General features: G+C 39.5%; 1 protein-coding gene across 1 annotated transcript in view; it reads right to left on the bottom strand.

The window, feature by feature from the left end:
• Window positions 1–11: 11 nt before the first annotated feature.
• st3gal2 (ST3 beta-galactoside alpha-2,3-sialyltransferase 2) overlaps window positions 12–17,982 on the bottom strand; it is a 31,666-nt gene continuing 13,695 nt past the window's right edge. The window contains exons 3-8 of the mRNA XM_083551621.1: window positions 13,009–14,863; window positions 11,514–11,707; window positions 4,848–5,027; window positions 4,478–4,523; window positions 3,129–3,248; window positions 12–2,593 (exon numbers count right to left, since the gene is read on the bottom strand). Coding sequence (XP_083407747.1) covers window positions 2,420–2,593; window positions 3,129–3,248; window positions 4,478–4,523; window positions 4,848–5,027; window positions 11,514–11,707; window positions 13,009–13,350 — 1,056 coding nt within the window. The 5' untranslated portion in view covers window positions 13,351–14,863 and the 3' untranslated portion in view covers window positions 12–2,419. The remainder of the gene's footprint in view (window positions 2,594–3,128; window positions 3,249–4,477; window positions 4,524–4,847; window positions 5,028–11,513; window positions 11,708–13,008; window positions 14,864–17,982) is intronic.

The following is a 17,982-nucleotide window of genomic DNA, read 5'->3' as shown; positions in this document are numbered from 1 at the left end:
GGTACACCAACTGTTTTATGCACATTTATTTGTTACAATAGCATAAGATAAAAACAGTCCATAATTACACATACACATGAGGAGGGTGGAAAAGGAAAGGCCGAGCGCACTGACCCAACGACTTTCACTACACCATGAACAAGGTGGCGTTCTATTAAGAAGCACGGTAAAATATCAGGAGGATATGTACAGTGCGTGTTTGTCAGTGGTTCTTCTAAAAGGTTTTAGGTTGGTATAAACGTTAGGATAGGGAGGCTTTCGCCCGCAAAATCGCAAAAATCTGTAATGCAAAACCTCAAGTCTTCCAAAAGAGCTGCATCTCAACATTTACCCCCAACAGTAAAAAGAACAGACGACTCTGAAGGAGTCAGGCACAGATCTATAGGTGATGGATGAGAAGAAAACGAGACAGTGTGTTGTTTAAAAACACAAATCATATACGGGGGATTCAACTCCAAAAAGTTCAAAGTGCAATATAATTGATTGGGGCAATTTTTCTGTCAAACCACCAGAAACGCGACTGAATGAAGACTACAAAGTGTATTATACAAAACCCTCCGCTCTCGCAAACATCGTCTTATGTGATGATATTGGATGGGTTTTTAGCCTATTTACATAAAAATTGCCTTTTTTGAGGGGCGGTTTGTTCATGGGGTTCTTTGGTGATGAATTACACATCATTTTAAAGAAGCATTTCTACTTGGAGAAAGGAAGTAAACATCTGCATCATTAGACTGTCATCTCTACAGTAACACTGCTGTCTCGAACCTTAAATCTACTAATCATAATTGTGTGGCCTCGCAGGCATCAAAACTCAGGGTTTTAGCTATGACGATGGTTTCCTTTTCAGATGGTGTAAGAACGAGGAATTATTAATGATTAGAAGCAGATGGAAAGAGAATCAAAGATGGCAGAGGTGAAAGTTCGACCTGGTCCTGAAGGCACAGTGCTCAGCGATTGTAGGAGGTTTGTTGGAAATACAAACAAAAAAACAATACCGCAAAAATGTGTGCACGCATTAAATAAAAAAGTGCACAGTAAGAGGGTAAACTGACATCACAGGTGTTTGCGTGTAAGTGATGAAGAGCAGATGGGCTAAAAATGCACAGTAAGACTTTGCTCGGTTTGTGACTCCACTTTTTGTTTTGTTTCACTGCAAGGAGGACGTCTCCACAGCAAGGACAAGGCACACAAGCATCTGTTTAGGTCTACATTTCAAAAACGTGGATTTACTGTACCTGAATATGAAGTCAAAGCAGGAAATATGGAGCACCCTGAAACTATTTTTGTTTACATAGAGCACTGCTCTAAACATGACAAATGGTGAAAAAAAAAAAATTAAGATTGACAGAAAAAAATAGCATTAAATTGAAAGAACTATTTGCAGCAACATTCTATAATGTTCCTAAACACCTAATTGCACTGAAACGTGTTTAATCCCAATGAACACGATTTGACATGAAGACGGAGTTTAGCCTCAAGTAGCGTGGCACATGCTGATGCTACCGGTCTTCAAACCATCCAGCTTTAGCTTTCTTAGTGGTCATAGAAAATACATTTTAGTTTCTGATGTGCAGATAGCAGGTCAGTATCTTTGTCCCTAAACATATCAGCTCTAGCAAAAAAGACTTTTCATCTCTACCTCTTCAGACAATACAAAAACCCCCAGTAACACTGCTTAAAATGTGCTTTACAAATATACGTCTAAACACCGACTGGTACATTGAAGTAAATAAGTGGTTTCTGTTCAACAAATAATCTGAAGGTGCCGAGCGTTTCATTGTACAATCAGCTGTTTGTGGTAATTACTCATTGAAATAATTAAAACACATGACTGGGACTAACAACTGTTCGAACGGCTGTGAGAGCACAGTGATGCAGAGTCAACATGATCAAATCCGGCCATAAAAGATATAATACAACATAAAAATGCTCCTTTTTTTTCCTGTAAGAGCATGTAAACTGGCACTTGCAGTGATCATGCAGGGTGGCATGAATAACACACAGTCTGGATCTACTCAAGCCAGTGATTATCTCGTAAACCAGAAAGTCGTTAAACTCATATTATGCTGATCATTGGCTGAGCACACGAAAGAGGAGGGAATCAGTCGGCTGAGTGACAACCGTCAAGGTCAGATAGATAACATGTTGGCGGTAACTTTAATACTATAAAAACGCCTGTACAGGAAAAGGAGAAAGCCGATATGCCAATTGTCCCTTGTTTATTCAGTTCCTCTTCCAGGTTTTTGTAGGGCTGTAAAGAAACCAGCAAAAAAAAGGTCTTTGTCTGTGGGTTGAGTTTTTGATCCGACACCACTAGTTTATGAGTGTAAAGGAAAGAGAGCAGGAACTGGGCTTGTGTGGTTGGTTGATCAGTCGCTCCTCTCTCCACACCTGCTTTGAGACCTGTTTTTGAGAGTCACTTCCCAGGAAAGACGGTGATCTTGCCAGCTTTGGCCAGGCGCTCAATGATCTGGGCCTCGTAATCTGCGTCATGGACACCTGTCTTACGGAACTCTCCTGAGTAGCGGTTCTGCTCCCAGTAGTGGTGCCAGTTCCCCCGGCTATCTGCCCCGAAGCCGAATACATTCACCTGAACCGAAACAGAGAACGTGTCAGATCATGCAGCCTCCAAATGCCTTGTTTCAGAAGCAAGAGCTTGAATTTGATGAGAACCGAATACAATAGGAGGAGCAGCTTGTCAAAATGGACTAGCTTCCATCTACGGTATAAGGTTTCATTGTGGTTTTTGAAACAAAACCAGCCATGCATGCAGAATAAACACATGCGATTGGTTCCCTTCTAGCCCAGACTGTAGAGTCATGCAACATGTCAGTGACACTCATGTACGGTGATAACACAGAATGAGATTTAACCTCTATTTCAGCTGATATTTTTTTAATAGTAAGTTTTAATAGTAAAATGTATTTCTGTGTGTAAAAGTTTACTCAAAATTATTTTATTATGGCATCAGTGAGACCTCATATAGGACATGATCCATGACTCCATACTAATAGTTACTTATTTAACAGATCAGATTCTAGCCATAGTACAACCAGGCGTCAGTAAGGGTAAAATATATTTCCACCCAAAGCCTATTCGAGACATTTTTGCATGTAGATCTTTACCTCGTCACACACATGCAGGGCAAAGAAGAGGACCAGCATTCCTGTGGAGGGGTAGCGGCCATGGTGTCTTGTCCAGCGGTCATGGATGTACTTGAAAAATGCCGGATTGAAGATCTGAACCTGTGCCACAAAGAAAGAAAAATTCACAGTCAGACAATTGTAGTGGATGCAGGTTAGAAAAAGCATAAAATCTCGCAGCTCCTTCAAGTCACTAACAAAAACCCCCACAATATACAGTATGTGACTGCTGATATGGGATGCACAGCTTCTACAGCCAGTCCAGGTACTGTTCTGTTCTAGCTCTTGGTCTAGCAAATGCAAATGAGTGCATGAGCATGGCACAGTGCAATATGTTTTATGTAAAGGTAAGGTTCCATAGGGCGCTCATGATTAGATATTGATTCAGGATGCCATTGTGTGATTATGATGGGATTTCTTTTATGAACTTTGATAAATCAAATTTATAGACTTTTTCCCCAACCACTTGCTTTTAAAACATCATTCATTATAAAAAATGATATGCTTAACCTATTTCCCTTTGTGCTGTCAACATAAATTTCACTGTGCAAAAGCAGTACACAATCAAAGAAATGATTAGATTCTAATTAGATTTTGTGCATCAATACTAAATCGTTTATGCCTGAATCACCACGCCTCTTAAAACCACTGTTTCTCCATGCCCAGTCATGAATAGTGTATAAAAAAATATACCTGCCAACCACTTTATCAGGAACACCTGCACATCTGCACATCCATAAAAGCGCATTAAAGATGCGAATGCAGATGTTTATATCAGTTAATGTTTATATCAAGCATCAGAATAAAGAGAAAATGAGATCTCAGTGATTTTGATGGTTGTTAGTACCAGATGGTCTGCTTTTAGTCTGAGTATTTCAGAACCTGCTATTGTGCAGATGGAAATGCTTTGTTGATGAGAATGGTTTGAGGAGAACTGCTCTAAAATGACAAGAGCTCAAATAAACGGTCTTTACAACTGGTGAGCAGAAGACCACATTAGGTTTTATTCCTGTCAGCCAAGAACTGGAAGTTGGGTCTTGTGTACACACATAGTACTCTTAAACTGGACAGTATTGCTGCCTGGTTTATGTGAGCCTTGACCTGTATCTGCATGATATTATGCTTTGTGAGGCTACCACATGACTAGATAACGGCATATATGAGCGAGTGTATGTGTGTTCCTTATAAAAGGTCATTAAATGCTTTGTCACTGTACATAATAGAGTGATTGGTCTGGGCATCATCGGATGTCCTTTCAGACTTTGGCAGTGTGCTGAGACCCAGATGCAGTATTGCAACATGTGTAATGAGATGCAATGAGTTTAAATTACCTTGTCCTTGTCCACACGCAGGAACTGCTTTACCGGAGCATAGGTACTGTAGTAGAAAGAAAAGAGGGGGAAAAAACAAAGATGACATTTAAAAAGAGAAATGACAATCATGTGCTTTAACTTGAAATGTATCTGTTTAAGTATGTGTATGTACATAAATATAAATAGTGTGAGACCTCACCTCACAGACTCTTATAAACATAGTGTTTTACAGTTGCTTAGTATCTACGCTATGCTGTCGGAATATTTATAAATTAGGCAGTTTTAATGTGATCAGCATTAAAAAAGTGTCTGAGAATAAACCCTTTCTGAGAATAATCCAAAGCCTGTAGCCAGGGAAATGTGTGTGTATGTGTTTGTCATGTCTTACAAGCGGATTTGGCCAGTAGAGAGGGCGCTGGTGATCCACAGCAGGTCCAGAGTCTTGAAGGGCACCAGAACGAAGCTGACGTTGGCAGCCAGGTTCTTGGCACTTTCTGGGTACATGAAATGGTGGGTGGTGTGGCTGCCCACGTCCTCTTCATAGCCCACGGTAGGTGCCAGGTTTATTCTGCCAAACGTCCATACAAACACAGAACTAAAGCAGTGCTTACTCAGGCGCGCACTTGTGAAACCAGACATTTTTACTGGCGCAAAGAAATTCTAGCCCTCAAACATATTCCATCTTACAAGACTGTACTTCAAAATAACCATTTAACATGATGCTTGTGCTGGCATGAGCTTCAGCAAACAAGTGACAAAAATAATATAAAATGAGGACCATTTGGAAAGTAAGTGGATCCCAGAAATAACATCACACCTTAAAATCAATCACAAGACTGAATGGACATAACCAGAACACTGATGTACTCCAGGAGAGGACTGTAAATATTACAAAGCCTACACTGGAAGCTTCATAATGCCTTAAAAAAGGCATCTTTAGCAAGTGAAAATATCTTGAACTATAGTACATTTTACACAGTATTTCTTATAGGAACAACACACCAAATGTAAGATCATTTAAACTTTTTTTAGGCATTTTCTCTTATTTCAAGCTTGTAGTCTAATTATTCTATTGGCAAGTATTTTTAAATGCGAGTAAAATCTGGACTACAATTTGAAAGGCTTGAAATAAGTTCAAATGCTTTAATAGTTTGAATGAAAAAGTGAGAAAATAAAAAAAGCTAATATTTGATTTACTGTAATCTAGTAATAGAAGCGGAAATCCAATTAAATTGGAGGATTGAACAATGAGCCTAGACAAAGAGAGATACAAAGAATACTGTAGAAGCAGAGATGAATAAAAACATAAGGCAGAAAAATAGAAAAAGTGACCAAAAAAAAAAGAAAGCAGCTGACAGCTAAGACTGAAGCGGTTCAATTTATCCATGTTCTGTTTCTGTCTATGTGTCTCTTACACTTGTCTGTTGTCTCTCAGGTCAAATTTCTATGTATTCTTTCATATCATTCTCTCTCGTTCTGCCTGAATTGTAAGCCACCTCGCCTACACCATACGTTTTCCCCCTCTATCTCTGATTGAAAATGCACACGTGTTTGCTGTTTACTGGAATTTCAATTTTCCATTTCGGCACAAGTGCCAAGTGTGAAGGGATTCAGAAATGAATTGAGCTTTGTGTGCACTGCTTTAGATTCTGATCGACTTGGGATTTGATGCCCTGAAAATAATCTATACGCTTTCCTTCTTTATCCCAGCGTCAAAGCCTTTTTCCGAGAAGCAGAGTTCTTGCTTTCATCAAGCAGAGCCTCTACCTTCTTAAGCCGTGACAGAAAAAAAACATTATACAACATGTTCTTTATAAAAAGTTTAAAGCAAGAGGCCAGCAGATAAGCCAGTAAAGGCTTAAGATTCTTTAAAGAAGCATACAAACCTTGATTAAAGCATACAAAATAAGATCACAAAAAGCAAACTACTACAACCTGATTGTTTAGTCTGGACGCTCTCAAAACATACAAGTCAGTATTTTAAGGCTGCTTTCTTACAGATTTATTTCACAGGCAGCTGGAAATCCAAATAAAATTGCAGTGCAGAGAGAAGAGCTGCAGCGATTCTGTAGGTCTTGTGCTCCTGTTCCAATGTGGACCAGAGGGTGGCACACAAACTCTCAGCCATACGGCATTTGTATTTAAATCCATACCTGCTGTAAACAAAAACTGACCTTTGATACCAGCTGCCTGATGATATCACTCATTATACGCTTGGCAAACAGACATATACCTACACTCAACACTTGTATTCGGGATTTCCATATATACCCCCATAGGTTTTTTTTATTAATTTATTTTGTGCTGCGGCTTTGCTATTATTATTCAAATCTTCCCTGCTCTACCTGGGAAAGTGAAAAAGATCCTATTTGCTGTATAGTATCCTGAGGTACCATTAATTACAGCTAAGCCAGGTGGTACCAGGAACATGTGTAAGCTATTAACCCTTTCATACCAGAATCAAGCCTCTGTTTTTTATTGACCTTTTTTAATGAATTTTGTCCTGCAGAAGGTGTTCATAATTAATCTTATGTACAGCATACAGCAACACTGGAAAGAGATTGTGAATTATCACTTTAAGTTATATATCATAAATATATGAGTTAACTGAAAAAGATAGCAGTGTACTATTAGTGCATTAAGTATACATGCCACAGAGCAGGGGCGTAGATTACGCGGGGGACATGTCCCCTGCACTTTTTATAAAAAGTTAAATCATCCCCCTCACTTTTTTAGTGAAGGGAAAAAAAACAGGTAACAATACACATTTCGTCCCCCCCACTTTTGAAATGATGGCTATGCCCCTGCCACTACTAAAGTTTCCAGCTTTTTCTTCAAAGCAGCTTTCAGATCTGCATGTAGCTCTTAATCCCTAATGATCAAGCCAGCAATAATGGCAAAACAATATCCCTGAAATGACCTGAAGAAGAAACGTTGAGAGGACCCAGACTCAGAAGGGAACCCATCTGTTTCAGCATGATGCCAGGTGGCATGATTTAGAATCATTACAGTACACAGCTGTAGAAGAGGAAATTCAAAAATTCTTAGCCTGCTAAGAACTCAGCGTTTTCTCTGAAGGATACTCTAAAGTAAGTCTTCGGCAAGTGTACCAATATTATCTTCTCTCTATACTGAATGTTACACTTGTGCATGTATACATTCTTGTCCCTGACATCCTTTAACTGCTCTTAGGTCTTGCCCATGGTGGTGGAGAGGTTTGAATGGACTGGTGTTGTTTTTACAGCTCACGATTTAATATTAGAAGTACTTTCTTAAAGGTACAGGACTAATTTGGGTGTGTGGAAGTCAGAATATTTGCTGGTTGTGATCAAATACTTATTTCACTCGATCAAATACACATTAATTTATAACCTTTTTAAAAATTTGTTTTAATGGATTTTTTTTTATTTTGCGTCACTTTCTGTAAAAATAAACCTACGATAAAAATTCTAGACTGTTCATTTCTTTTTGAGGGGGTAAACTCAGCAGGGGATCAAATAATGTGTGTCTGTATCTTCTTCCTCTCCTTTGAAAATTCTTTTCCAAATTACCTGCTGTTTCTCGATGACTCAACAGTAGGCTGATAATTTTAGTACCTTTCAGATAGATATCTCTGGGGTTTTTTTCCCCATCAGACATCGCCCTTTTGTATAACATTGCCATGGTAGGATTTTAACTTTTTTTTTTTTTTTTTGCTTATGCATTAAGAGAGTATGTTTCCCTCAAAACAATTACTGCTTTAAAAGAGTCTTTATAATATAGTTGTTGTAGTTTTTTTTTTTTTTACTGTATACTCTGTATACTGTCTTTACTGGAAGCTTGTTAGAAGGTAAAAAAGGTTTAAACTATAATATTATAATTATAATATAATTATATATTATAAAATAGATTGGTATCTAACGATTTCTGATCCATTAAAGTGGATATAACACCATGTCTGCCAAAAATATGGAAACATAAACTATACTAATAAAGTTCCATGTTCATTTATAGCTTTCTACTGCAGATGCGGTAGTTGTAACCAGAAGTTTAAGCATTTACTTACAAGCATCATTGTGAAAAACTAATCCTATTGACTATAGCATAGATGAGCTGGACTGTCTTATCTTATTTTACAAAAAGAAAATAGTACAAAAGAGTGGTACATGAATATATATATAAAATGAGGTATTATTTTGGTAATGCCCATTGATTCAACTTTGAGCTCTGAAACCAGTCCTTCATCACGCTTTCTGTATGTGACTTTCTCATTTCTTCTTTGCTGTTGTAAAAACGGTTCTCTGCTTTCACTCAACTGTCACACTCACACTTTTGAGTGTGATAGGCTTTTGGGCAATTTTATGCTTTTAGCTGGTGTCAAACTGGTTTGTTAGCACTATCGGAATTGGTTAAACCCTGCTGCATTCTAAAGATGCGTATTTAGAAGTGGTAACCATTTGCCAGTGCATGTGGATGTATAGAATGAAAATCCATGCATTGCGATTGGCTGCTTTTCATTAACTCCTTTTGCCATATTTGCACAGGATTACTTCACCTTACATGCTCACAGCTCCAGTTTCCTGTGCTCAGATGTGTGTGGGGTTGCTGTACATGTGGCAATGTTGTTTTCCTTTGCTGTTCTTTGATTTCCTGCCACTGTTTGTCTGGTACCCTTTGGCATCTGATAAATTGCCAAATGTATTCAAGCCTCCTACCCAGTATTCCTGGTTTAGGCTCCAGATTGTCTGTGACCCTGACCAGGATAAAACTGAAGATAAATACTGAAGCATATGAATTAATTAACATTGTATTGTATATTATAAATATAAAGTTATTTTATATTTCTAGCTGCCTTTGTAATAGCCTCTTAATCATCCTGCCTAATCAAGCACTTGGTTTTTGTTGATTATGGTTATGTGCACCAGGCAACCGAAAGCACTGAAGCAAACTAAACGCAAGAAGCTGCAAAATCACAGAGCTCTATGTGGATGGTTCTAAAATTATCAGACCACCACAGAGTTGGTTGAAGAATGGTAGACATTTTGGTCTGTAATTATCTCAGGGGAGGAGGGAGAAAAAACTAACATGGCTGATCGAGACAGAAATCACAGTGGAGCACCTGCAAATGTTGGACTTTAGGTCCCAATGCGAATTTAATCCTCTCCAAATAGGACTTCCATTGGTGAGTGTGCAATTTGGTCAGACTGTAGCGATTTTACAATTACTGCTAAGCTTTATGTAAGCAAGGTTTAATCCGGTATTATACAATGTGCCAAAGTACTTTTAAATGGTATTGAAGAAAAAAGGTTAAACGCCTCTTGATTTTACTGTACTGCTTTCTTGCCATACAGTCTTTTAAAAGTATATAAAAGACAAATGACCGAACAAATAGAGTGGGGGAAATAATTATTTGATCCCTTACAAAGAAATGAACAGTCTAGAATTTTTATGGTAGGTTTATTTTAACAGAAAAAGAAAAAAAAACATTAAAGAAAGGTTATAAATTAATTTGCATTTGATCGAGTAAAATAAGTATTTGATCTCCTACCAACCAGCAAGAATTCTGACTCCCACACACGCAAATTAGTCCTGTAACTTTAAGATTAATATTAACTCATGAGCTGTATATAAGACACCAGTCACAGAATCACCCTCTTCCATTTAAACCTCTCCAACACTGGGCAAGACCAAAGAGCCATTGAAAGACGTCAGGGACAAGAATGTAGACCTGCACAATGGGCTACAAGACCATCAGATTGTTGCCTTGGCCGTATGTTTTGGGTCACTGTAATGCTGGAAGACCCATCCATGACCCATCTTCAGTGTTCTGGCTGAGGCTAAGAGGTTCTCATCCATTATTCTACAGTGCATGGCCCTGTTCATGTGATGAAGTCTTTCTGTATCCTTAGCAAGGAAACATGTTTGACAGTGGGGATTGTGCCAACAGTGGTCTCTTTCTCACCCAGCTTCTTGCTGATGGTCTTGTAGCCCATTCCAGCCTTGTGCAGGTTTACAAACATGTCCCTTATGTCCTTTGACAGCTTTTTGGCCTTGCCCATGGTGGTGGAGAGGTTTGAATGGAAGAGGTTGAAGGGGTAAACTCAAAAATTAGCAAATAATCAAATAATGATTTCGTCTACTGTAAACACTCATATTGCCCAATCTAGAAATTAAATAACAGAGTAGCAAAAGCATGTATTTAGAACCCAGTGTTCTCTCTGTGCCTGAGTGGATTATGTCCTACCACCCAAAATCATGCAAATATCTACCCTGAATTGCCCCTCAGTGTAAGTGCTTATTGCATTGTACTATTTAGGGAGTGTCATTAGCTCATACAGTACAGACCAAAAGTTTGGACACACCTTCTCATTCAAAGTTTTCTTAATTTTCATGACTATGAAAATTGTAGAGTCACACTGAAGGCATCAAGGGCTATTTGACCAAGAAGGAGAGTGATGGGGTGCTGCGCCAGATAACCTGGCCTCCACAGTCACCGGACCTGAACCCAATCGAGATGGTTTAGGGCTGAGCTGGACCGCAGAGTGAAGGCAAAAGGGCCAACAAGTGCCAAGCATCTCTCGGGGAACTCCTTCAAGACTGTTGGAAGACCATTTCAGGTGACTACCTCTTGAAGCTCATCAAGAGAATGCCAAGAGTGTGCAAAGCAGTAATCAAAGCAAAAGGTGGCTACTTTGAAGAACCTAGAATATGACATTTTTCAGTTGTTTCACACTTTTTTGATATGTATATAATTCCATATATAATTCCACATGTGTTAATTCATAGTTTTGATGCCTTCAGTGTGAATCTACGATTTTTATAGTCATGAAAATAAAGAAAACTCTTTGAATGAGAAGGTGTGTCCAAACTTTTGGTCTGTACTGTACCTATTGTTCTCAGTATTGGCTCCAGACACACCACAAACCTAAACCAGACTGAAGCACTTACTGCACAAGACTGAATATATTGGTTTACAAAGATTAGATAACCAGTCATTCAAACTAGTCTATAGTTCTTTTCTTTTCTCAAAACTCCTATTTTCCTGGTCCCATTTTCTTGCTTTGTTTTCCCTCACCTCATGATGTAAGTGTGGCCGTCAATCACGGACCCATAGCCTACCCCACGCAGATTGCCCGAGTTGCCCACCACAGCACAGCGCAAGCATCGGGCGGGGTCCCACGAGCCATACGGTGAGTGCCCGGGAATCACCTGAAAGAGCCTTAGTAGCACCTGTTGGATACTGTGGGGCTTAAACTGAGGCTGCAACATCTGCCAAAGAGAGAAATAGGGAGAAATTAAAGTAGAAAAGTAATTTTAAGTAATTTTTCACAATTTAATGCATTTTCCTGTGTAAACATGAATACAAACAATTAAGGAACCAGTACCTGCTATATAAAAGCCTGCTCTGGGCAACAGGGAAACAAACACCTGAAAGTATGTCCTTGACAAAAACTTCAGCATTAAGACTGTATTCCAACCATCTCTCTTTCTCTGAAACAGAGTTCTCCCATCCACCTTGTGTTCTCGCTCCCTATAGCTCTTCCTGTGCCAGTTTCTGGCCGAGATGGAGCCCGCTGGCTTTCCACTAGGCCCAGCAATTCTCACCAGATGTTTCTCTGACTACAATGACAGCCAAAGATTTTATTCTAAGCCCAGAAAATGTCAGCAAAGACAGGCAAGAAAATTTGTGTTTAAGGTTTACATAGAACCATTTTTTAGAAGGGATAATCATTAGAAATTCAGTGAATTCCTTCAAAAACGGTTATCTTTAATTACAACTGGTCATCCCTCTCTCCCTACCTCCAGTCCACCCACACCTATCCGGATTAATACCTCTATTCCTGACTGGCACCAAAAACAATTCCATAATCCTCTCACATCCCCTACACAGCTTCACAAATAGGCACAAACATAATGTTTGGGGCCTACGTGATCCACTGTCCCTCCTCTTCAAACCCAGTCCACTCGCTTTGTAAGCTGAACCACACTTTCTTCCCTGTTAAAACCTCCATGTTGAATCAGCTGCATGTCTCTCCAGGCACCAATTCATTCTGGAGCCTCATTACTGATTTTTTCAGCTGGCGAGACATTGCTCATATTCTCTCTAATAAAATGGCCCTTTGGCTCTAGGTCTTCTAAATGTAGTGCATAAACACAATTTCAGAGTTCATTCCTTTACTTCTTTAAGGTAAGAGGAAACATTGGGACTTCATGTATTAATAAAACATGTGCATACAATCTACAATCAGTTCAAAAGTATGTAAAAAATACTCCAGTATGTTCAGTATTATCTCAATCAGTGTATGTGAAAAAATTAAGGAACACCTATTTATTTTCAACTTTACAAGTCAGTAAATAAACATTTATATTAAAAAAATAATAAAAATTTTAAGTGCTTGAAAAAGATTATATGGTCAGATAAATAATAGTTTTTAATTATAATATACAATTATCATGTGTATAATCAGCATATAGTAATCTTCATCAGAGAGAAAAATGTCTGATGATGCATTACCCATACAGTTGTGTCAGTCTGATGCACATAGATAGAACAATAAATTCTTACTCACCACCCACCAGTAGTAGACATCTGGAGGCAGCTGGATGTTGTCCCGTGTCCATACGGGTGAAATATCTGGCTCATAATTCTCATCAAACCAATCCGAGACGCCCGGATCACCCACACAGTGGTTACAGGCACATGTCTTCTGCTGACTGCCCTCGGTGAAAGCCGGCTTGTGGGAGTTGGCGTAGTTGGGCACCAGCTTCACCTGCCTTGACTCTTCCCACCCAGGAGACTCCAGGTAGGACAGGCCAGGGCCTCCTCTCAGCGAGAGTGAAAATAGTAGGGAGGTGAGGAAGAGGAGGGCCAACGATGCCAGCAGCACCCACAGGCGTAAAGAGCAGCGCATGCTCCCTGATGCTGTCCGAGAGCACCTTTCGGCTGGCCCCCCGCTTGGCCCCCAGGGCCTCTGTGTCCGAGCCCAGCCAAAGTTTGATCCCCAGCGGCTCTCTCGTTGCTGAGGAGCACACGCTGGGCGACCCCCCCACAGCCATGCACCGGCTCCTGCCACAGTGCCCAGCCTGCCCTCGGTGCTTGTCAGCGCGCCAGCTGACTCACACACACACACACACACAAACAGCTTGACAGACAGAAACAGAGCTCTCTCTCTCTCTGCCTGTCTGTGGGTCACACACGTATCCTGCTTGCTCTCTCACTTTAACCCACTCAGCTCAGATCTGCCTCACTCTCATCCTCTCATTGCTTGGCTCAAAACACATACCTGTTCAAATCGTCCCAAAGTCTACTTAGTGGGTGTCTGCATTGTCTCATTCTCCCTGCAGCGACAGTCTGATGAAACAGGCCTCTGTGGATTTGACATTTCAGCTTTAGATAAACGAAGGCTGTCACCCACGCCTGCTCTGTGTACAGTTGTACGAGTGTGTGGTTTGTATAGGGTAAGCCTGATATTCATTCACTAGAGAGACACTGTGTTATAATGAAATCCAGAAGTCTTTAAATAAATTCTGTGGGCTTTTCCTATATAATTAGACTGTAGATTTATCCTGGACTTTTCCATCCCTCACTCTACTTCTTCTCTGTCTTCAATAGTGAATAATTGTATTATATGCATACATGCAGTCTCGAGGTTCATGGTCATCCTTTCCTGCCAGCCAAATTCTGACAGTCACCTGAGTGGCAACTATACACAGGTCACTGCAGTGTGTTGGCAGTAACCACGCATGACTGGGTGTTTTGCGAATGGTACAGCATGCAGTCAACTGCACCCTGTCTTCAATAGGTTCACACTGAGGCTGTCTGCCAGATGTTAGGGTGCTATGGTTTTTCTGGGACACATGGACAGCTTAAAAATAAAAACCAATTACTGAGACCACTGTAGACAACAAAAAAAAAGAAAGAGACAACAAGAGCAATCAAACCCACAAATCCCTAATGGTGCAAAGGAGATTTGTGAGAGCTTTGCAGAAACTTTAAACAGCCTTATAAAGAAATCATCTGCAAGGAGCATGGGGGCAATTGTTGAGAGACTGAATAACAAAAAAGTCAGGGCAATCTCTGACCCCAGCTGGCCACATTGTATTATGGAAGCTACATAGCATTAAACCTGGAGGTTGTGTATTTCCTTAGATAATCCTTAATGGTGAGTTTTGCCGAAAAGCAAATCTATGTGATATTCATATACTGATTTTTGTCACCTAAGGCACAATGCCTTTGCTGTAGCTGCCCATTGACTTTAACGTCCTCCCTCCCCGTCAGATCTTTCAGTCTTCTTGCCGATGTCCACTTGTCCACTTAATGCTCTTAAAATGCCTCTTCGGCGCCTGTTATAGTCTGAGTGCTCTCTGATCAGGCAGTGCATAGGTATTCAAGTGCAGCTCCATTCATGTGAATGATCCAATATGCTGTGGGAAGAAGACAAAGAAAAATGGAATTTGAAAAGGAGAAAGATCCCATGTGAATTAAAGCACAGCTCTAAATGCCAAACTGGAGCATCAAAGAACTCCTCACACGTGTCTTCCACTTTCATAATGTTATGAAGCACTATTTTGTTCATCAGACAGGTTTAGAGAGCACTTCAACATCTGCCCATTTAATGTCCTGCCCATAATGAAATATCATAAAATGTATTCATCAAAGGAAAAGTGCACTCTTGTGCTCGGAAAAGCCGGACCTGCTATGAATTATGGGATCATTTTCTGCAAAGAATGTGTCTCGGCACAGAGCCCTGACCTCCACACCACGGAACACTGATTGCACCCCAGGCCTCCCACCTGGCACCAGTGCCTGACCTCATTAATGCTTTTGTGGCTGAATGAGCATAAATCTTGAGGAAAGTCTTCCCAGAAAAATGGAAAATATTATAAGAGCAAAAAGAGAATAAAATCTCTAGTTTACAAAGCACATTTGGGTGTCAAAGCCGTGTCCACAATCTAGAGTAGTGTATGTTCTGTGCATATCTGAAACAGACACCACAATAAGTTCCCAGGACTACAAGCTACTTCTAATTTAGGTTATAAGGAACAAAAGTTTCCTTTACGAAAATGTATAAGAGGAAACATGGGTATATAAGAGGAAAGATGGGTATGTTTCCTCTTATACATTTTAGTAAAGTTCTAAACTTTTGTTCCTTATAATCTAAATTATGAAAAAATATCAAAGCAGTCAAAGCACAAAGAAGAAAATCTAATTAAAATATTTCGAGCTGCTCTTTAAGAATAATCTAAACTCTTGTGTGTAGTAATTTTGAACAGACAGACAGATAGGGAAGAAGATGCAGAGGAATATAGAGAAAGAGGGAGAATGAGAACAAGAACAAATGAAAAGAAAAGAGACAGAGAGAGAGAGAGAGAGAGAGAGAGAGAGAGAGAGAGCGAGAGAGAGGGGGGGGGGTGATTTGCTAACTTTTTATTACCTGTAAGGTAAAATTTCTTCTAGAAATCCATTTAATTACTAGGCTTATTACTGCATTACACTAGAGGAATCCTTTTTCAATGACACTGGTGGGTTACCATGACTACATTGACAGGCCAATTTACAAAGTACTGTAGCTAATAGTTCTGAATTAAGAGAAGGGAGCTCTTTGCAAAAGAAATGTAAAAAGAAAAGTCTCTTTGTTCCAATTAAGCGAAGCGTGAAACTTGGGAAACGCTACACTATGAACGACAGCTTAATGGCTGGATCCAGTGAGCACTATAATGATACTGCAGACTTATCCACAACCACATCCTTACAGTATGTGCTGCCACACCACACCAGCATTAAAAATAAGCTCAATATGTTATTCTCAGTGCTCGCAATGACATCACAGATCTTCATTTTTTATGGGACAATAAATGATGCATTTTGGTCTCTATCACAAACTGTGGATAGTCTGTTGTTGGCTTTTTAATATTGCTAAAATGCAGATGCATGTTTAAAGGAAGTGAGAGGACAGAGGACAAGATACTTCCCTTTACCACATCCATGAACCTCCTCCTTGGCCTTCCTCTTTTCCTCCTTCCTGGCAGTTCCATCCTCAGCATTCTCCTACCGATATACCCCATGTCCATCCTCTGCACATGTTCAAACCTTCTCAATCACGCCTCCCTCACCATGTCTCCAATATGCCCTACAATATGCTATTCCTCTAATAATCTAATTTCTAATCCTGTCCATCCTCGTCACTCAGAGGACAGAGGACATTACCAGCAAATAGTGCATTTTGTATTATGCGTGCATGGTTGGTTCCAAAATTATTGGAACTTCAAAGTGGTTTTTACATACTGTAATTATACTCAAACATCCACACACACACACACACACACATCTACAGTCTCACATCACTTGTTCATAACAGGCATAAAGATAAATATAAGAATTTAACAACCAAGAAAGTCACTGGTGTTCCAGCTTTGTACATTTTATGTCACATAAAATATTTATATAGAGATTTATTTTATTATATATATATATATATATATATATATATATATATATATATATATATATATATATATATATATATATATACAAGAATGGGCAAAGACCTGCACAAAATGTTGACATATTTAATCAAATACAAGATAATGGTTATACAATAATTTTCTATAACAGTGAACACATTAACACAGAAAGAGAAAAAGACAAAGTGCATGCAGGATTCAATTTTGAATTCGGATTCAGTTCTGGAAAACGCATTTTGTTTGAGTATGCATGGAGCATGATATGTCAACTTTGCATTAAAATTTTAAGATTGAATCATGCTCTTTGCATGAGGATTGCATGTGGATATAGAGCAATAACATTCCTCTACAGGGGTGTGACCCTCAACAGTTTTGGATGATGCATGGTAAAATTGCCTAAAAAGTACATTAACAAAAGACCCAATTTTCTTATGGCAACCATCAGACTAGCATTCTATTCATATTCCAGCCTCATCTTCTAAAATCAATCATCATATTCCAGACATCTCATCCAATTACTTGAGCCAGTAGTCTCCGCATTTACAAAGCCATCAACATACAAAGGCCGTCTGACGAACTGTTTCAGAAACGCTTGCTGCCTCCAGCACACGAAGCGTGAGATGCACGAACAACGGGAGCCAGGATTGATTTGGCCACATCCAGCAAAACTAATGGCAACAGTGAATACATGAATGCACAAACAGTGCAGGCCTTGGCTCTGCTCATGGTGCTCCTACAGCTGCCACTGTCCATCAAGGTGTAACTTTGACACCTTGTCACACATACACACACAGACAAACTAGTAATAGGATCATTTGGGTAATTTTATAATGCAATCAAGAACAAATCTTTCATTCTTTTCTCACATGCCAGTTGCATAAGCTCTGTACAGAAAACTAAAAGGATATTTTCAGATCCTGAAACTTCTATGTCAAATCATTGTTTTTTTGTTAAGTAACAGCCTTATAGGCGTTGTACAGGAAACGACCATGAGTCAATTCCGCTGCTAAATGTGTTCTGACTATGGCTGCAAAGAGGAGGAAAATCCCGGTAAATTTCTAGAAACCTTTGGAAAACTT

This window comes from Silurus aristotelis (genome assembly GCF_946808225.1).
Source record: "Silurus aristotelis genome assembly, chromosome: 10".
Classification (NCBI taxonomy): domain Eukaryota; kingdom Metazoa; phylum Chordata; class Actinopteri; order Siluriformes; family Siluridae; genus Silurus; species Silurus aristotelis.
This window is presented reverse-complemented; position numbering and strand designations above follow the sequence as displayed.